General features: G+C 37.3%; 2 protein-coding genes across 3 annotated transcripts in view; one reads left to right on the top strand and one right to left on the bottom strand.

Annotated features, from left to right (window-relative positions):
- The window catches only part of LOC107675987 (E3 ubiquitin-protein ligase listerin-like), a 26,315-nt gene extending 6,904 nt beyond the window's left edge, over positions 1–19,411 (bottom strand). Inside the window, exons 1-23 of the mRNA XM_016470503.1 lie at positions 19,325–19,411; positions 18,693–18,899; positions 17,796–17,894; positions 17,185–17,415; positions 17,014–17,066; positions 16,677–16,857; positions 16,339–16,512; positions 15,809–15,999; positions 12,378–12,525; positions 11,572–12,306; positions 10,669–10,710; positions 10,360–10,549; positions 9,419–9,658; positions 9,121–9,274; positions 8,845–8,992; positions 8,465–8,672; positions 7,787–7,946; positions 6,388–6,492; positions 5,722–5,864; positions 5,477–5,612; positions 2,812–2,956; positions 2,311–2,524; positions 634–871 (exon numbers count right to left, since the gene is read on the bottom strand). Of these exons, the coding sequence (XP_016325989.1) occupies positions 634–871; positions 2,311–2,524; positions 2,812–2,956; positions 5,477–5,612; positions 5,722–5,864; positions 6,388–6,492; positions 7,787–7,946; positions 8,465–8,672; positions 8,845–8,992; positions 9,121–9,274; positions 9,419–9,658; positions 10,360–10,549; positions 10,669–10,710; positions 11,572–12,306; positions 12,378–12,525; positions 15,809–15,999; positions 16,339–16,512; positions 16,677–16,857; positions 17,014–17,066; positions 17,185–17,415; positions 17,796–17,894; positions 18,693–18,899; positions 19,325–19,366 (4,184 nt within the window). The 5' untranslated portion in view covers positions 19,367–19,411. The remainder of the gene's footprint in view (positions 1–633; positions 872–2,310; positions 2,525–2,811; positions 2,957–5,476; positions 5,613–5,721; positions 5,865–6,387; positions 6,493–7,786; positions 7,947–8,464; positions 8,673–8,844; positions 8,993–9,120; positions 9,275–9,418; positions 9,659–10,359; positions 10,550–10,668; positions 10,711–11,571; positions 12,307–12,377; positions 12,526–15,808; positions 16,000–16,338; positions 16,513–16,676; positions 16,858–17,013; positions 17,067–17,184; positions 17,416–17,795; positions 17,895–18,692; positions 18,900–19,324) is intronic.
- The window catches only part of LOC107676009 (notchless homolog 1 (Drosophila)), a 7,692-nt gene continuing 5,746 nt past the window's right edge, over positions 19,396–21,341 (top strand). Inside the window, exons 1-3 of one of the 2 annotated variants that reach the window (XM_016470525.1) lie at positions 19,396–19,513; positions 19,722–19,857; positions 21,016–21,233. In XM_016470525.1, the coding sequence (XP_016326011.1) occupies positions 19,431–19,513; positions 19,722–19,857; positions 21,016–21,233 (437 nt within the window). In that variant the 5' untranslated portion in view covers positions 19,396–19,430. Of the gene's footprint in view, positions 19,514–19,716; positions 19,858–21,015; positions 21,234–21,341 lie in introns of both variants that reach the window. The other variant, XM_016470526.1, reaches the window with a different exon arrangement.

Consider the following 21,341-nt stretch of genomic DNA (forward strand, 5'->3'; position numbering starts at 1 on the left):
TTAATGCCTTGTGAAGTGAAAAGCTGCATGTTTTTAAGAAACAAATCCATCATTAAGCGGTTTTTAACTTCAAATCATTGCTTCCAGCTAAAATATAAGACCTCTATCCATAATATTGCTTTTTCCAGTGAAAAAGTAATCTCGTCTGAATCAGGAGAGAAATATGCACAGATCAAGCACCATTTACAGGCAAAAACAGTCCAAAACAGTTCTAAACTGTCAGTGGATGCGGTGACAAAATAGGACAGACTTTTTCACTGGATGAAGCGTTATTGTGGATTATGGACTGGTATTTTGGCCAAAAGGTTTGGCTTAAAGTTAAAATTCCTTGATGGATTTTTTACAAACACTCAGCTTTTCACTTCACAATACCTTAATTAATGGACTGGAGTCCTATGGATTACTTGTGCATTATTGTGATGTTTTTATCAGCTCTTTGGACTCTCATTTTGACGGCACCCATTCACTGCAGAAGTGATGTAATGCTAAAAATTCATTTTAAAAAATTCAATTTTCATTTTTGGGTAACTATTCCTTAATAAAAAGTAAGTTTTCCATGATATGACACATTTAAATGTCTATTGTGTGGAGTCAGAGTGAAGCAAGAGTTAAAGAAGGTAACAGAGTCTATACTTGTGTAGGATGTGGTAGACCGCGAGCTGTAACGGCCGGGCTTTGAAGAGCAGCAGGGGTGAGAGGGTATTCAGCAGGGTCTGGAGGGGCTCTGGCAGACTGCTCCTTTGGTCAGCTACAAACCGAGGAGGGAGTTTATTCTGTGTGAGCAGCTCCACGGGGATGTAGGTAAGAGCCTCCCCCACTGCCCTCAATACCGCCAGGGGGAACAAAGGATCATCTGGCTCTGTAAAGTCCACTGAGACAAAAGATTGACATTTCAGTAGTGTGTTAACCACCAGACATCATGTTTCCATTAAATATCAAAAGTATAAAGGATACAAGTATAAAAATGATTTCTAGGTTAATACTAGGGATGAGTCACAATGCCATTTGGGCAAACAGATGATTACTAAGTTTGAATAGTTTCTACATATAGATTTTTTTGCTTTTGTTTTGTTTAGTGGCTGAGCTTTAATTATACTATTAAAAATATTTAAAAAATTTTTTTTAAATGTTTGTAATTTTTTACACAAATTTTAAAATGCTACTGTAGAAAAACTTAATTGTTTGTTTTTGTTTTCTTAATTGTTTACTTGTTTAATCACTTTATATGCAATTTTACTATGCAATACAATAAAATAATATAATAATACAAATGTGTGGTTTTTGCAACTGTAGAAACTATAAATACAATACAATTTATGGTTAAAACAGTAAAAGAACATTTCCAGTAGTCGCTGCATGACATTATGTATAATTATATAGTAACATCTTATATAAATAATTTTTTACTTTTTATTTTTGTTATCATTAAGGTATTTTGTTATTTAGCTAATGTATGCTGCATTTAGTGCTGTTGGCATTTTGTTTTTGTGTTTATGGCCTTTTTCACCATCTATATTTGAGTACTGCCCATGTTTTATGGAACAGCCTGTCTTTTCTTTCTATTTTACCACCTGTATTATTATGGTGGTTATCAGCACATTTTAAGGTAAAAAGCAGATTTCAATAGTTCAGGTAGAGTGGTATATTAATATCATATAATTTAATAAAAAATACTGTTAAAAGTTATAAAAAATATATATATGCACCAATATGCCATCCTGTAATACTTGAAACATTGTAACAGTCATTTTTTTTTATGTGAATTTCTGGCAACAACAGGTGAATTTATTTTTTTTTTTTTAATTAACAGGATTTTTTTTCCACAGTAGTATGCTGTGCTTTAGCCGTTTGAAGGTCAAACCTTCTCTTATAAGTTGTGTTTTTAAATGCATCCCCTTTAAAGCACTAGCACAACAGCCAAACACACTTTTTATTTCTTTTCTTTTTTTAGATGGCATGTTTTGAAACATTTACATATACACTATTGTTCAAAAGTTTAAGGTTGGCAAGATTTTTTTAAATGTCAGGGTTTACACTAAAATATTAAGCAGCACGACTGTTTTCAACATTGATAAGAAGGAATGTTTCTTAAGCATCAAATCAGCATATTAGAATGATTTCTGAAGGATCGTGTGAAAAATGTGAAATTCAGCTTTACTATCAGATTATTAAATTACATTTTAAGACTTCTTTTAAAAACAAGAAACAACTTACTGAACCCGAACTTTTAAACAGTAGTGTAGATATAAAAAAAAATAATAATAATTAAACCACAAACCAAACATGAAGGTTCTTGTCAAGTCGACTCACCGGGGATTTTAATAAGCAGTGGGAGCAGAAGGTTGTGAATTCCCTCCAAAAAGAACTCCTTCCACTCAGAGTTCAGCTCTGGAGGAAGCTGTTCCTCCACACCAGCAGGGGGCGACGTGAAAAACTCACTCAGCCTCACAATCAGGTCACAGTTTGCACACACAAACAGCTGTACCCAAGGGTTCCAGAACATCCTGCTGTTCTCACGGGCAGTCTGTGAAAACAACGCAATTACATGTCACGCTGATTAAAAAAGACATTCGCTTAGATCGTCGTCTGTGTGCAGCACGGTTCTAGTAGGTGTGATTATTTATAAGATCAGCCATATGTGTAAAGCATTTCAGATATGATTTACACCTGGTATTAAAATAAAATCAGTTCAAAATGCAGATTCGATTGTGCACTGGGGTGGAAATTTCTGAAAAGGACAGGGAAAGTGTCTCTGTGAGCCTGTCTACTGCATACAAACAGTGTGAATGAAGACGGAGAGAGAAATCTCACCTCAAGCCATGCCAGCATGGAGCAGAGCAGGAGATCCCAATGAGTGTTTCCCAAGACTGTAGGAGAATGATCCACCATCCAGCACAGGAAACGCATAATTTCTACAGTCAATAAGAGCCATGTGGCTGAAACTTTTCCAAGGTCACTGAAAAAGGACATATTGCTTGTTATTATAGCTATTATAAGGCTGTCACGATAACCGCAATATTGCAATACCGCGCTATTGACGAGCCAACCACAGAGGAATGCAAGAACCGCAGCAAGTAAACACGGGGTATGTTCTTGGGTACTCTCCAAAATGGTGGAAGACGTAACTCGGGAGAGAAGAATTGTTAAATAAATTATGTTATTTTCGTTTTATTTGCGCTCAAAGTGTATTCTCGTAGCTTCGCAAAACTGAAGTTGAGTCACTGATGTCACATTGACTGTTATATCGATGTCCTTACTGTGTTTCTGGACCTGGGAACATTACAGTTGTGTTGCTGTCTATGCAGGGTCTGAGAGCTCTCACATTTCATCAAAAATATATTAATTCGTGTTCCGAAGATGAACGAAGGTCTTACGGGTTTGGAATGACATGAGGGTGAGTAATTAATGCCAGAATTTTCATTTTGGGGTGAACTAACCCTTTAAGTAAACACTTTACTTACTAAAAGATATTTGCATGTTTACTTTTTTCGTAAGGTTACACCCTTCTCGTTTTACACTTCGTGCATGTGTACTGAATATTAAATAAGTTAGTAATGATAACAATGTGTACCATGCTGATATGTACTGAGGCTCCATAGAGTTAAAATTATTTCAACAGTGTGGTTCATTACATCTCTCTTTGAATGAATCAGCATTTTTGAACGTGCAGTTGAATGAACGGTTTAAAGACTCACTCAAAGACAGTCCCTTGCCGCCACCTTGTGGCGTAACAATGTAATTGCACTGACTGACAGTCCGTCTAGAAAGTGTCTAGAACTCCAGCTCTTAATGCATCGTGTTGCCTTCTTGAGCATCAATCAGTAAATGTTTTGACCTTTTGTAATTGTTATATATGAGTCCCTCAATTGTCCTCAGTTTGAAAAGATGGATCTCAAAATCATAGTTACTGTTGGAAAGGGTTCAGATATGCAGAAGATGCTGGAAAACCAAAGAATGTGCAGGAGCAGGAGGATTTTTCAGAAGAACAGCAGTTGAACTGTTCAGGATAAACAAGGGACTCATGAACAACTATCACAAAACATAAAAACAGTCATGGATCATTCAGGAAATAACACACAGTATTAAGATTTAAGGGTATGTAAACTTTTGAACGGGGTCATTTTTACAATTTCAGTTATTATTTTGTCTTGTGGAGTATATAAACATCCGTTAGGTGAAATAGCTCATTCAAGACAGTAGTAAAATAATATGCAATTTTCATGATCCCTCTTCTTTTGTTAAAATTATGAACATTTTGCATATTCTGCAAGGCGTATGTAAACGTATGTGCACAACCGTGTATACTATATATATGGCGATAATACTCCTTATTACACGGCTCTGTGGAATACTTGATTCTGATTGGTCAGTCGCGACATTCCGAGGTATGTCATCCCTCGATAACAACCGGTAAAAACTAATAACACAGGCTGATCCGGGTAACTGAAGTCGGCGCTATACTCTTGCCAGGAACGATTTTTTCTTGGTGGAAGCTTTGCGTTTGTTTAGCTAATAAAATATTAAAACTCGATTCAAAATTGTGTACAATTATTTAATTATGTCATCCTGGTATCGCGGACTCGCTCTCTCGTTTCATACAAATGCAACTGCTGCCATTTTGCTACGATTGTTTTGTACACTGTAATGGATTATAAGATAACTAACGAACTGGTAAGATTTTAAAACATTTTCGTCTTAAATCTTTTATCGCCATAATTATTTATGTGGTGAAATGTTGTGTAATAAGTGGTTTGACTGCACCGTATCCCTTAAATGTCTGTCTAGTTTGAACTTGCCGCTGCTCGCAACTGCTTTCTTCACGGAAGCTTTATTGCGTTCAAATATTTCAACTCAAATCAATATTTCGTGTCTAATTATTTACTTATGTGGCAAGTAGCCGTGTAATAAGCGGGATAATGTACATCCAGCCGGTTGTTATCGCTGAATAACCCCCCACCCTGTCGGGGGTTATTCTGCAATAACAACCGGCTGGATGCGCATTATCCCTTACATATCACGCTATTCGGCTACTCAAAATTACCGTTAGGGAAATTCCTTCACCGCAACAGCCCTAAACTATTATGATAGTTATTTTGTATTACTTATTGATTTTATATTTTATTTGAAAATATAGTAAAGATTGGATAGGAATAATATTTTGATCATTTTCTGTTTTTCTGCATTAATGTTATTTTTTTTATTCATTTTGGTCAAAATGTTATAAACTTGTTATAAATGTTATAAATGTTTTTTTTTTTTCACTTTTCTTCACATTTTTGACACACACACACACACGCGCACACGCACACGCACACGCACACACACGCACGCGCGTGGAGGAAAGAGCAAAAAGGGACAGACTCAAAAGCTGCATCACCCACTTGAGCATCTTGGCCACGGCTCTGACATAGTAAACACGACTGCCATTGCTGTCTTCCTCATTACAGAGATACACATAGCTGAGGCACGGTCTCACCTGTTGAAGAGGAACCATTCCTCCCTACTGGTCCTCCATTCGGCAATCGTGGCTACGACAGCCAACAAGATCTCATCCTCCACAGCCGTGTCGGCCTGTAGACAGCAGAGCAGCACGGCCAGACAGCCCCACACACCTACACACACAACATTATTTTTTCACATCACTTAAGTGAGTGAGATCAGTGTTGCTCAGCCTATATGACTCATCATGTGCGGTGTGTGTGTATATGATTTGAATCTCACCATCAATGCAGTCCTGCTCTCTGTCCTGCCAGTTAAGGAGCTCTGCGACACACAAGGCGATGAGGGATTCTCTCTCTTCACTGGCTAGAAATGGACATAGCACCTGCACCGTGCTCACACTGTGTTCTGAGAGGGGAAAGAAACTGACACACACAAGAGCCGCAGAATTAGCAGGAAAGTCACAATCACCTCGCTGGTTAGGCTGACATTTCTCATCAAAACGCTGTGCTGATGACAAGCACATTGTGATCATGTGTATCTGTATAAAAAGATTCCTCCAGGTCATGAGGAGGGTCACATCCACACCACACAATTGATCAAAAGTGACAGCAAGATTTCTATTTCAAGTAAATGAAAGAAACCTGAAAATATGTACCAAATGTACAAAAATATTAATCAACATCTATAACAATAAATGTTTCTTGAGCACCAAATCAGCTTATTAGAATGATTTCTGAAGGATCATGTGACACTAAAGTCTGGAGTAATGATGCTGAAAATTCTAAAATAATTTGAATAAAAAACACTTACTTTAAATTATAATAATATATCACAATATTATGTTTTTTTTAACTGTATTTCTGAACAAAAAAAATCAGCCTTTGTGAGCATAAGAGACTTCTTTCAAAAACAACAACATGTAGTGTGTTTGAGGGGATGTCTTACCTTTCTACATTGCCATATAAGGCCTTAATGTGGCTTGGTTCCATTTTGCTGTTCTGCATGTATTTTGCCAGAGCTAGTGACCAGAGGGAGCCCTCTTCTTGTGACCTGTGATTAAAAAGGATAAAAGGGTCTATGAATTATGCTTATTAAAAACAAAATAAAAGACATCTATTCTATACATAGGCTTAGGGATGTAACAATTACCGGTTTGACGATAAATCATGATAAAATTCCCCACGGTTAGTATTACCGTTTCATCTTTTAATTATCATTAAAACCGTATTGGATTACCGCGATTTGAACAACTCACGACAAATAAAAACTATCCAGCATAAAGCACAGTTTTAAGTAACAGTCTCACGTGCACACAGCATGCAGAGTAGTTTCGTTTTGAGTGAAAACAAGGTGGACAAGCTGGGAGGTTTTAAAAGAGTGCTAAGGGAATTATACAAATGAATATATGAATGAATTAATTATATGAATGTACCTCTGAAGGTTCTGACTGTCTTCAGAAACGATTCGATGGCATTGTTTTCATCTTCACTCCATGTAATACCTAAAGGAAATGTTCTTAATCGCAATACTGCTTTGTCCACAGTTTACGGAAAACAGCTCTAATTCAGTTTTCCATAAGCGCCACCTGCTGTCAGCGAGTGGATTTACAGAGACTTATATTTACATTCAGCATGTGTGAGAATTATTTATGGAGCAGATAAAATACATATAATCATTTATTAATAAATTATCATTTTGACTTAACCCTTTTCTTTATCTAAAGGCTGAAATGTGAGATTTACCTTTTTATTAAACTTTTTAAAAGCTTTATTTGAACATTTACATTAGATATTTGAACATGCTATTAAACTGTTGTCCGTCAAGTTGTCATTTAAAATCCGAACATCATTGGTAATGTTATTGTTTTAGTGATTATGCAAACAAAAAAACTCATTTTATTTGTTCTTTGTTGATTTTTATATATATAACTTGGTGAAGTGATTTATGTGTCAGTACTTTTTTGAACATCTCCAGCACATTTTAACAATACCGTGATAATACTGATAACCGTGATCATTTTGGTCACTATAATCGTGGTAAGAAATTTTCATACCGTTACATCCTTACATAGGCTAGACCAGGGGTTCTCAACTCTTTCCTGCAGAGTTTAGCTCCAACCCTAATCAAACACACCTGAACAAGCTAATCGATGTCTTCAGGATGACTAAGGCTATAGGCAGGTGAGGTTTACTAGAATGTTACTGGCAGGCAAGTTTGATCAAGGTTCCTCTGCAGGAAAGTGGACCTCAATGGCCAGAGTTGAGAACCCCAGCTGGGCTAGATCATTAATAATTAAAATGCATATTCTGGAGAAGAAGAAAAAAATCCAAATGAGTGAGCCGACCTTGTGAAAACTGTGTCTAACAGAGTGGTTTTGATCAGGCTGCTGTTGTGGATTCTCTGCTCTAAACTCCAGGACTGCAGCAGTTTGTGATATTCAGACACCACGAGTGGTGACAGCTCCATTTCTTCACACCACTGAAGTCCATAGAAAATCTCTGAAACTACATTAAAACAAATATTGATGACACTTTATTATAACTCTATAAAGCATATTGTATCATATTTGATACACATTTCATAAGGCCTCCAAATCAAGATGGCAAAAAAAAAATGGCTGTACACCATCTTCAACAACTCTTTGATTTATAGTTTATACCTTATTAGCAAATAAGTTTTAGTGTAATTTTAACAATGATAATTTCAGGTCTTGATACACAATACAATACACAATAAAAACTACAGAGCTTTGATCATAAAACTAAGCATTTCAATTTTAATAATTTTAATAAGACACTGATTTACATTACAAGCTATCAGAATTTACCTTATTTTTTGGCATCTGCACCAAATTGTATGTTTTGCTCAATTTGGGTCTCTGAATAAAATTCAGGTGTTTTTTCCTCAATTGTTTTAGCTGAAGTCTCAATTATCCTTTTAGAACTTGTAATGCATAAGCAACAATGATTATTATTTTACAAGATCACTGCTATCAAAAGCTATATGAATGAATGTGTCTCACCTATGTGTTTGAGATCAGGAATTTCAGAGAAGTCTGCCTCCACCTGCTGGTCATCAGGTGAAGTTGCAGTGAAGATGATTCTGCCCAGTAATGCACTTACACACAGGTGTGCTGGCAGCCGGTTAGTCGCCCTGAACTTCCATACGTCCATGCAGGGGTATTCACCAGTGACTCTGAGACGACCACACAGTAGAGGGTGTCTAACCCACTGCCGAGATGCACAAAGATAATTCATTAAAATGGCATATTTTTGCCATATGAGTACCTTCTAAGTACCTTCTATATACCATTTTAACAAAATATTGAACCAGTGGTTCCTCACAAAATCTGCTGTCGGCTTGTTTGGCCTGTGTGAATGTCATTTGTGACCGGCTGAGTACCTGAGGCAGCAGAGCCCATCTAATGCGACTCCATTCCTCTTCAGTAGGATTAAGACAGACGATAAACTGAGACAGGAGACAGCTGGTCTTCTGGGCCAAGGCGATGGTCTGAGCCAGACTTTCCACAGCCTGAACCAGAAGCTGCAGACTGACATTAGTAACAGAGGAGATTGAGACAAGTTCCCAAACAATTCTTTCAGCTATCCAAACAAAAAAGTAACAGCATTTGGAAAAAGCACATTTATCTAAAGGCCATTAGATGAGTCCTTTTAAGACCTTTTGACTGTCAGTGGTGTGGTGAGCAGCTGACTTTTAACCCAGAGTGCAATGTTGTGGAGGAGGGTGCCCTTCGTGACCCCTGCACCCAGGTTAGTGATCAATGATTGAATGCCAGCAGTGTAGGCGTGCTGCAGGTTCATCAGAAGAGCATCTGCCGGGAAACACCGGACATGCATTTAAAAGCAATACACACAATTGAGGAGACATTGTTTGTTGTTGTGTAATATTTGAGAAATTGAGAACCACATACTGCATAGACAAATGTTTGAACTTTTGGATGATTTGGAGTCTGTACCTGAGAGGTGAGTGATGGTTTGGTACTGTGCACAAAGCTGGAAAACAGTCATAAGCAATTCCTCGGCAGACGCCAGCAGCAGGCAGCCCTTAATCGAAGAAAAGAAGGTGGCAGCCACATCAGAGATGAAAGTGACTAGCGGCTCCATGTTCCCAGCGTCTGACATTCCCTTTGCTTCTGACAGGGTGGCGTGAAGCTTGTCAATGATCTGCTCGACATACGCCTTGCCAATGAGAGGATCTGCAGAGAGAAGAAAGTGTGAAACAGCATTGTTTTCTTTGAAGAGAACCACTCCTTATGTCATTTGCAACACATAATATACTACCATTCAAAATTTTGGGGTCAGTAAGATTTGTTGTTGTTGTTGTTGGAAGAAATTCATACTTTTTCAGCAAGAATACATTAAATTGATCAAAAGTGACAGCAAAGACATTTATAATGTTACAAAGATTTATATTTCAAATGAACGCTGTTCTTTTGTACTTTCTATTAAAAAAAAAAGTATCAGTTTCCCAAAAAAATCTTTTCAACATTGATAATAAAAATAAATGTTTATACAGCGTCAAAACAGCTCATTAAAATTATCTCTGAAGGATCATGTGACATTGAAGACTGGAGTAATGGCTGCTGAAAATTCAGCTTTTCATCACAGGAATAAGTGACATTTTTAAATAAATGAAAATACAAAACAGTTATTTTAAATTGCAATAATATTTCACAATATTACTGTTTATTGTTGATCAAATAAATGCAGCCTTTTGTTCACCATTTTTGTGCACAACTTTTCCACCAAGGACTTCAATGATTCTGGTATTTTATTCCTTCAAATCTGTGATCCAGGGTCTTGTATTAAGAAAGTAAATAAGGTCAGTTTTGTCTTTAACTGCAATATGTGAGAGATCAGGTTGTAGTTTCTGAGTAGTGATGACATGAAGACTTACCATTATTGTGCTGCTGTGACAGAGCGAGGCTGATGAGAGGCCAGCCGTGTGCATGATGGGATGATGAAGAAGGGGATCCACGCAGACCCATCACACACAGCTCTCCTGCCAGACCCACCAACCTCTCCCCTAACACAGGACCCCTTAGCCAGCCAATAAACACCTCCAACCGGACGGGATCTGCACACGCCTGGTGTCATGAAAGTGACAAGAGAAGATTTGGTTAATTCTTATTTCTTCAATACAAAACACGGTCAAATGTAAAGCTAAATGTAACCTAACTGAAAAGATCTCAATAAAAACAGGTACCTTTTCAATAAGTTGAAGAGTCACACTCCAATTCAAATCCCTCTGTTTTAAAGAGACAAATAACTGATTATTGATATCACATGTTTGTAAATGAGAGAAAATGTCTGTTGATAGACAGAAGTGAAGTAAAAACAGTTAGAAAAAAGTAAAATTTAATTAAAAATATACAATACCGTTCAACGGTTCAGGGTTGGTAAGATTTTCTTTTCATGTTTTTGAAAGAAATCTTTCATGCTCACCAAGACTGCATTTATTTGATCAAAAACAGTAATGTTGTGAAATATTATTACAATTTAAAATAACTGTTTTCTGCCTGAATATATTTTAAAATGTAATTTATTTGTGACTACAAAGCTGAATTTCCAGGCCTCAATGTCACATTCTAATATGCTGATTTGCTGCTCAAGAAACATTTATTATCATTATCATCAATGTTAAAATCAGTTGTGCTGCCTAATATTTGTGTGGAAACTGTGAAACATTTTTTCATGATTCTTTAATGAATAGAAAGCATATTCTGAATAATAAAGACATTTATAATGTTACAAACGTTTTTTTTTCCTGTCACTTTTGGACAATATAATGCGTCCTTGCTGAATAAAAGTATTAATTTATTTTTTAAAAATTGTTATTATATTATATTATATTATATATTACAATATATTATTTATCATCAACACTTTTGTGAAAACTTCAGAAAAAAATATATAATTATTATTTGTAATAAATATAATGCTTTCCTGAACACCGGTGTCTGTTATTATACTAGTGTTGTTACTTTGTGTCATGCCTAATAATACCCCTTGTATGTGGTAAATACACTGAAATACAGCATCTTGTGGTTTATCGTTTTAATATATCCCTGTAGCATCCCAATCCCCCCGAACCATGTGGGTCTCTTACACTGATGTGGTTGAGGATCAGTGTCTTGTCATCACTGGAGCAGCAGCACTGCAGGGAACTGAAAACCATGTCCACCAGGAAGTCAGTGTCCTTCCTGTCATCTTGTTTTAACCATATAGTCACTCTTTGCAGGAGAAAGTGGACAGCTGCATTCTCAGCAAGCGGCCTGAGCTCCGGCCCCATTTCAGGCTTCATTTCCTCCGGCCTCAGCAGCACCTGGAACACCTGAGGACTTGGGAACACCCTGAGCAGCTGAGACAAAAAGCGCAGGTGCCTTTCCGACTCACGTTTGCTCACGTACAACATGTTGAGCTCCGCCAGCTGGCACACCAAATCCAGCAGGTGTCCATTTCTCAAGGGATAGTGTTGCTCCTCCAATGCTGGAGATTCCATAGGAGGTTCCTCACCTTGGCCTCTTTCTTCTCTGTCCGTGAAGCAAATTTTCACAGTTTTTTTCTTCTTAGTCTGTTTGCTGGCACTGTTCGGGTTATGCATAATCTGCAGGAGCGATGCAATACCCTCCAGGGCGGTTCGCTCGGCTTCTTCACAGTCCACGTAAGTTGTGCACAAGCGACCCAGACCCTCCCAGAAGTCTGACAACAGTCTTTGAAAGGTGGGAGCCTCTTTCCCAACTGCCCGCTTTTCCCAGGACAGAAGCATATCTGAGACCTGAGGGAACAGAGGACCCGTCTGCAGCGATGGGTTTCCCAGAGCTCTGTCAATCAATGGCAGAAGCTGTAAAGAGAGAGTTCAATGCATGAGACATTAGCAGATTTAGAGAGAACTTTTCCTTGTGATCCACAGACCTGTTCTGAGATCAGCATGTTCTGGATGTTTCTCTGCTCCTGCTCGTCTCCGACGTTCTGCAGGATGATAAACCGAAGGCACTCCATTGTGGCAAAAATGATGGCCGCACTCTCTGAGGGACTGGACTTAGCACGATCACTCGACAACCTGGACCAAACATGCCAGAATAAAGGAAAACAAATTAAAAAGTGCAAAAATACACAACCAGTCAAAAGTTTGGAATAATTATGATTTCATTTTAATGTTTTTAAAGAAGTTGCCTCTTATGCTCACCAAGGCTACATGTATTTGATCAAAAATACAGTAAAACGGTACTATTCCAATTTACAATAACCATTTTCTATATTAATACATTTTAAAATGTAATAATATTTTTTACAATATTACCGTTTTACTGTATTTTTGATCAAATACATGCAGCCTTGTTGAGAATAAGAGATTTCTTTTCAAAAACATGAAAAAAATCAAAAACAATTCAAAAAAATCATTCAAAATCATTCAAACATTTGACTGGTAGTCAAACACATGTATTTTGAATTAATATGCAGTGTCAATACATTACATGCAAACAACATTTTGAATTCATAAAACTGCCCGTTTAATTCTAAGGGTCATGGGAGGCTGTAAAATGGTTATGTAAAACTAAATTATTACATCTGGGGTAAGAAATTTTATAAGTGCACTTATTATAAGAAGGAACATTTAGTACAATTTATATATATATATATATATATAATTAAAATGTACCAAATGTTTTCCCTCATATATAATTATTATAGAATATATTAAGTATATAGTAGGGGTGTGGGAAAAATTCACCTAACTATCGCGATTCTTTTTAATACGATTTAAAAATCGATTGGTTTATCTCAGAATCGAGTTATATTTAATTATTTTATTTTTCCTAAGAGGTGGTGGGGAGAAGTTAGCGCTTTTATTCCAACAGAGTGTGAAATGTATTTGTTATTATCTGTATTAAATGACGTCATATCCGTTTCAAGCTGGTGCGAGAAAGCAAAACCATGGCAGAGGCAGAGGATCAAACCTCTTTGAGAATTCTTTCTGCACCTTCACGTTTTAAATCCCAAGTGTGGAAACACTTTGGATTTTACACACTGCCAGGAAAAGCAGCGCTAGATCAGAACAGCTGATTCTCTGCCACTGTCTGAAAGCCCATTGGGCTGGTGGAAAGAGCATCATCATGAGTATCCTCTACTTGCCAGGATAGCGAAGCGATACTTATGTGTACGAACGGGTATTCTCTATAGCTGGGGACATTGTGACTGCACAGAGAAGCAGCCTCACCACAGAGCATGTTGACCAGCTCTTGTTTTGCAGAAAAATCTTAACACTCCCAAGCATTAGTTTAGTGTGACGTTTGTAGCACATTTTATTTGCAGTCTGGAGTTTCAAATATGTCAAGTTTTCAGGAGCTTTTTTATTTATTGTTATTTATAGGAACAGCTCAACATAGCACTTTATTTTATTTCAGAGAGTATTTATTCTACTCATTTGTTGCGCATTGGACTATTATTATTTATGTGCAAGTTCAGGGTTTTTGGTACTTTAAAATATACACTGTGCATGTGTGTGCTCCTGAAATATAAGTTCAGAAAGATTTTTTTTGTTAATACGAAGTATACACTCGCTTTAAGGGTATGATCAAGTATTTTCCATTGTCTAATCTTTAATAAGCAAACAACAATCACAATAAATTGTAATATTGAATCGCAATAGTTATGTAATCACAATACTCAATTATCGCAATATATATTGAATCGCCACACAAGTATCTGGATAGTATTGAATCGGACGATTAGAGTATCGTCCCAGCCCTAGTATATACAGGGCTCCAGACGTGCGACTAATTTTTGTGAGCGGTCGCACTGGCGCGACCACCGCATTGTCCAACTCATAAGCGCTGCCATTTCTGTTGCATTTGAGAAACATTAAACGGCAAACGAAACGAAAGCGAAACTAAACTGCGCTACGTTTCAGCTGCGCAGCGTGGACCGTTTATCAGCTCGGACCGCTACGCAAACAAACTTGTCCGAGCTCAGAACAGCTTTACTCGGGAGCCAAAGTTGATTTCGCGACTCTGTTACTGCACAGATGCAACAGTGCTGCGAGATCCAGAGAGAAGCGTTTGAATTCGCCACACAATGATAAGGTTGCTGCTAGATCAAGTGAGAATCATTCAAATTCTGCACAGAATTCTCGGTTATAAACAGCACTGGAACGTCCGGAAACCGGAAGCGTTAACACTAACTGTAATCATGGTGTTGTGGTAGAAATAGTCGAATGCATTACATCATTCATTTCATGGTTTGTACAACCTTTTGAGAGAGAAATTCAAGCACTTTTCAATGACTTTCAACTATTTCCAGCACTTTAACGCTCCAAAATTATCCAGTTTGAATGTTATTTTTAATGGGATGACCAAAATATACTTTGTGGTAAACGAACACTTATGTAAAATAAAAATAAAAATACATCAAATCACAATTATAACCAGTAGACTGCAGCAGAGGAGCACGTATTGGCTTATTAGTCATTCATTTCTACTTTTTCTCTATATTTTGAAATTATAAAATCACTATTATATAATATCAAATCATCAAGAAATCAGATTTTGTCAGACTTTTACACTTTTTTTGTGTATGAAGTAGGGCTGCACGATAAATCGCATGCGATATTTAACGCGCAACTTGTCAGAAAGCCGGTTCTGTAATCAGCGGTAAATCTCCATCACGTGCGTGCTTTCACATTGAGCAGCATTAACTACACAGAACCGTTGTTCACTGATGAGCTGCGCAAAAAATCGCGCGAATATGTACGTGGTTTTGCGCAACTCGTCAGTGAACAACAGCTCTGTGTAGTTAATGCTGCTCAATGTGAAAGCCCGCAGGTGATGGAGATTTACCGCTGATTACAGAACCGGCTTCACTGATAAGATGCGCGTTAAATATCGCATGCGATTTATCGTGCAGCCCTAGTATGAAGTAAGAAAAGTAACAAAGTGCACTGAAAAACAAACTTTTCTTCAATTTGCTACTAAATCACACAATCACTGAAATTGGTCAGTTCCATATACTAGAAGAATAATGGTACATTATTGTATATATATACAAATTTTACTTTTATTAACAATAGTAACAGGTGCAAAATCTCATTTTTATATAGAAAATATAGAATATAGAAAATTATATATTCCATTCTTATTAAATGTACCATTATTCTTCTAGTATATGGAACTGACCAACTTCAGTGATTATGTGTGATTTAGTAGCAAATTGAAGAAAAGTTTGTTTCGATTGGTTAATATATTACGATATTTGCGACATTTGCAATATCGCAAATTTAAAAAGGCAATTCTGCTGCAGGTACATGACTATAGGATGAATGACTATATGAATAGGACATTATTTACCCCTGTATGACAGATGTGAGGAATGTCCTAGAGAACTCCAGGTTGGGCTGTGTGACCTCTGCTGGCAGTTTGCTTATAAACGGGAGCATGTTTGGATGCAGAGATGTTGCAAGACCTCGACCTCCTTCTTTAAGAAGCACCCAGAGCTTCGGCATCACGCCTTTCCTGGCACTGACATGCGTCCAGCAGTTCTGCACATAATTTATATGATGACAGTGATTTTGAATCACCGCTGACTACAGACAACAATAAGGTGCAATAACATTTCTATTAGATTGCATAAGATTAACACTTTAATTTTGGAATGAATACAGGTTATGGCAGAACTGGAAAATGTGAGATTTTTGTTGTTTATTATTTAAAATAAATATTTATATAAATATTCATTTACACTACTATTTAAGTTTGGGGTTAGTAAGATTTTGAATGTTTTCAAAATAATAAAAAAAAAAAAAAACTTACTGACCCCAAACTATTAAAAGGTAATATATTTTATTATTATATCTGTGTCAAAAAATAATCAGTCTCACATCAACGCAGGACAGAATATGGAGGACCGCCTCCCACAGAGGGGGTAGCACCACTGGGTCTGTGTCGTCAATTGACAGCAGCACAGCAGAACAAGCTCGGGCCGCTTCTGCCTGGATCAGCTGGGGTGTGTGTGCACACATGGTGGCAATCAGCTCAAAAAACGCTCCTCGAATCTAGAAAATAAAACAGACAACTCTGAATCATATTATAACACCTACTAATCAAGAAAACATCTAACAAATAGTACAAAGAGATTTTAATGTAGGTGTAAAGTATCATAAATAAAAACCAGAAAAGTTGCTTGTCATGGTCATGTCTGGTTAGGATCCCAGCTCACCTGTGGGGTCTTGTGTTTGCTGTACTTCCAGAATTTGCCCTGTGTGATGAGTTGTGTCAGTCGCTCCTTTAGAAGCTCTCTGTCCTGCTCAGGTAAAATGCTCAGCAGTCTCTTCAGAGCCAGCAAAGAGCTGGTCAACAGACGGATAAACTTAGCCTCTCGTTCCTCCTCTGGCACACTGCTGCACAAAAATAAAACAAAATTAAATATATTCTACACATAAACTACTACTATTATTAATCAGGCACACACTGCATTTTTCTTAAAATATAACAATATGACCAAGTAAAGCAAAACTAATGTCACCATCAGGTTATTATTGTACATATACACTTACTGAGGGTCACTGAGAGTGTCAGCTGTTTCTTTCAGCAAATTGTCTTGGAGAACCTGAGAATCACAGAGAATATATAAAAAAAAACTTCAGCTGAGCAATGACAACATGCAATCAAAAATTCTGCAGTATGTCATTTTTTCTCACTATGAGCATAAGATACGCTTATCTTACATTCAGGACTTCATCTTTACAGAAGCTGATGGCCTCTGGCTGTTTATTCAGGGGAAATGCGGCCTGGAAAGCAGCGCTGGCAGCCGAGGCAGCAGGAGAGTATGTGTCACACTGAGAGATGAGCCAGTGACCCATGATGCTCTTCAGGTAGGGGGCCAGATTCCTCTTCACTTTTAAAACCAGCTGCTCAAAGGCCTGCTGTGTGGCCTCTCGCACACGGCGATCATGGTCCTGATGAAAACATATTATATATTAAATAAACTTGTTCAGCCAACCTTTTATTTACACAGATACACAAGTAAATTAAGCACATTCAAATTCAACTAAATTAAACATTTACATCTTCTTGCTGCCTCTATATAAAGTAGGGTCCAAATATCTGAGACCACTAGAGAAAACTTAGTTTTGCATGTTTCTAATTTAACAAAATCTTTCATTTAAAATTCTATAATCAATATTACAATTTGAATAAAATGTTATACTGAAAAATATTCATTAACACAAATATAAAAATGAAATACAATTATATAAAAGATAAAATTATAAATATATAAATAAAATTGTAAATAAATAATATACAAATAATGATAGGGTTACCATTCTTCTCTTACCATTGATATTCGGCAGTATATCCGAGGCCAATATGGGAGGACACCTTTTACAACATCAGGCTGTCGCTCTTGACACATTGCTCCAAACTCTTGTACTGCCTGAAATACACATCCACCAGTTTTTATGAGCCATTCAATTACTGAGTCAGTCAAATTAAATGTTTTATAGAAATTTATGTAAGACCTTTGTTCATCTTCGGAACACAAATTAAGATATTTTTGGTGAAATCTGAGAGCTTTCTGACCTTGCATATACAGAAAGGGAACTACCACGTCTAAGGCACAGAAACATCAGTGGTTCAACATTAATTTTATGAAAATACAAGAATATCATGCTGCATGCGTGTGCATTCGTCTGCTTGTAAACAAGGCACAGCGCATGCGTGTTCTACATCAGCAGCACCACACGTATGTGTCGCGGTACTCTCGTGAATGGTGGCGGACAGTGAAAGGGAAGAGAAGAATTGCTGAATAAAGTTGTTTGTTTTTTTCTTTGGGCACAAAAAGTATTCTTGTAGCTTCAAAAAAATTACAGTTGAACCACTGATGTCACACGGACTACTTTAAAGATGTCCTTACTACGTTTCTGTGCCTTGAACGTGGTAGTTGCGTTGCTGTCTATGCAGGGTCAGAAAGATCTCGGATTTCATCAGAAATATCTTCATTTGTGTTCCAAAGATGAACGAAGGTTTACGGGTTTGGAATGACATGAGGGTGAGTAATTAATGAGAGAATTTTCATTTTTGGGTGAACTAACCCTTTAAGAAAATATGTGTGGAGATCAAGAATGACCGTGATAGTGCTTAGTGAGCCACATTTTTTAAATTTTACTCATCCCTTTTCAAACATTTGCCCACTAGGCAACACTGAACTCCAATCATTCACTACAAATTATACCTTCAATTTTGTGACTGCATCTCTCTTGGACAGCTTTCGTAGAACCATGCGGAAGTCTGCATCAACCTGATTGTCTATCTCCTCTGCCCCCTGTACTGCAGGTACATATCCTGGATCACTGGAGGTGGAGACACCGAATCCCACAAACCCGGGTACAACGCCACTTTCCCTGGCCAACAGATCAGCAGCTCTGCCACTGCTGGATGGCTGAAAGGCAGAACACACAGGGCTGTCATTACACTGTCATCGCCATTTCCTACCTAGATGATTATATGCCTATGGTATATCACCATCATATACGGTTGCTCAACTAATGCACTTTCTGTCTGATTACACTACAAACACGTGACGTCAGGACTCTAAGAACACAGGTTTACATAACAGACACGATTAAAAAAAACGCTTGTCATGTATCATGTTTCATAAACACTTTACAATACAAAACAATAAGTGACAGGAAGTACATAATAGCACTTTGTTGTAATGAGCTATCCATGTGAGCTGTCATGCTGTTTACATAGTTTACAACACTGACCAGTTAAGAGTCAACTACAATGACTCTTGCTATTATTTCACCGATTTGGCTTGTAGCTGGAAAATGTTAACAATCGAATAACTTTCATTCGTCTTACCCGAACATTTCCTTTCGTTCTCTGTTTATTTTTGCCACCCATTGTTTTGTCGACTGAGCGTCTGCGTCTTTTCCGACTGGAGTAGTCACACTAGGCGCGCGCGGTTATGATGTCACGCTCACGCGTTTTGCGTGCGTCCAAAATACTTTACGTTGCGGGCGTGGAGTGTGCTGTGATCAATAACGACAGGTATCTCGGTTTTACTATGTGGACATTCTCGTATTCTGTATAACTTACATATGGAATTCTTGTTTATTCCCTGAATTTATAAAATCTTACTGTTGTTTAATTATTTTACTGTTACTGATATTTCATAAAAAAAAATAGCTTGTTCTATACTTCCGTGCCTCACGTGCTGATAGTGTATATTCCAGTGTGTTTCTCTTTTAAAGGGAAGGATGAGCGTGGACGTGGAGCGTGTGTTGATCCAGCTCCAGGATGAGACCGGAGAGGTACTCGGATCCCCCTTCGATGTGCCGCTGGACATCAGTCCGGAAAAACTGCAGCTGGTCTGCAATGCACTGTTACAGAAGGTAGGAATGATGGACTGCAGTATGTGTTTCATCCAGCTGTGAGCCCATGATGTATTGGACTATAGTACCTATGATCTATTCTGTTAAAACCCTTTTAATATATTTTTATGATAGGTCTGAAATACTGTGTTAGAGATATACCGTATAAAATTTGGGCTTTGCAAGATTTTTTAAAGAAGTCTCTTTGTGCTCACCTTTGTGCCTTCGTTTATTTGATCATTAAAACAGTGATATTGTGAAATGTTATTACAGTTTTAGAGATACCTGTTTTGTATTTGAATATATTTTAAAATGTAATGTATTCCTGTGATGCAAAGCTGAATTTTCAGCAGTCATTACTCCAGTCTTCAGAGTCACATGATCCTTCAGAAATCATTCTAATATGCTGATTTGCTGCTCAAGAAACATTTCTTGTTATTATCAATGTTGGAAACAGTTGTGATACAAATTTTCAGGACTTTCAGATAGCATTTATCTGAATTCGGAATCTTTTGCAACATTATAAATGTCTTTACTGTCAGTTTTGATCTGTAATGCACCTGTTCTGAATAAAAGTATTACATTCTTTAAAACAAACCCCAAACGGTAATGTATACTTAGTTTATTGCGATCTTTAAAGTATAAAATCACTTATATATCCTCATGTGTAATAAAGTATATGTTAGAATATATATTTGGGTAGTTGACATGACAAGACAGCAGTGATATACTATATCTAAAACTATTTTTAAAAAATTCTAATTTTGTGTAGTTGAGTAATACTTTTAATTATGTTTTATTACATATTGTTTAAAACTTTTTGTTTTAATATATTAATTGGTTACTTGGAATATAGTTTCTTAGAACTATTTGAGCGAAATGAAATGATGACCAACATGTAATATACAATGAACCATTTTTTCACATTTTTTCACATTTTTCCGCATTTCCACACTTCAACCTATAGTCTAGATGTTGAAAAAATCTGATGTCCTAGTTATTTGTCAATTACCCATTACATCAGCAAGCCTTGTTCAATAACATGTATACTGTACATAAGCTTTGCTTAAAAAATTATTACATTACTTTGGATAAGTTGAGGCTGGTTATGAATGATGCCGGTTATGATTTACTGCAGATTTTATTGTATCATAACCCCAATCTTTTGTCTTTCTACAGGAGGAACCTGTGCCGTACCTGTTCTTTGTGAAAGATGCAGAGGTGGTGTCGTCCCTGGGCTCCTGTGTTCAGGAGTTGGGCCTGGAGACTGAGCAGGTGCTGCCGGTTGTGTACCAGCCGCAGGCCGTGTTTCGTGTTCGGGCCGTGGCTCGATGCACCAGCTCTTTGGAGGGCCACACAGAGGCCGTCACCTCGGTGGCTTTTAGCCCTACAGGAAAGTAAGCGGATTAATCCATAACTTTACATTTATATTAAGACAGATACATGTCTAACATATCAGACTGCATGCATCCAAATAAAGCTTTTTTTTGGGGGGGGGGGGGGGG

Source organism: Sinocyclocheilus anshuiensis, unplaced genomic scaffold (genome assembly GCF_001515605.1).
Source record: "Sinocyclocheilus anshuiensis isolate Anshui unplaced genomic scaffold, SAMN03320099.WGS_v1.1 scaffold2012, whole genome shotgun sequence".
Lineage (NCBI taxonomy): Eukaryota > Metazoa > Chordata > Actinopteri > Cypriniformes > Cyprinidae > Sinocyclocheilus > Sinocyclocheilus anshuiensis.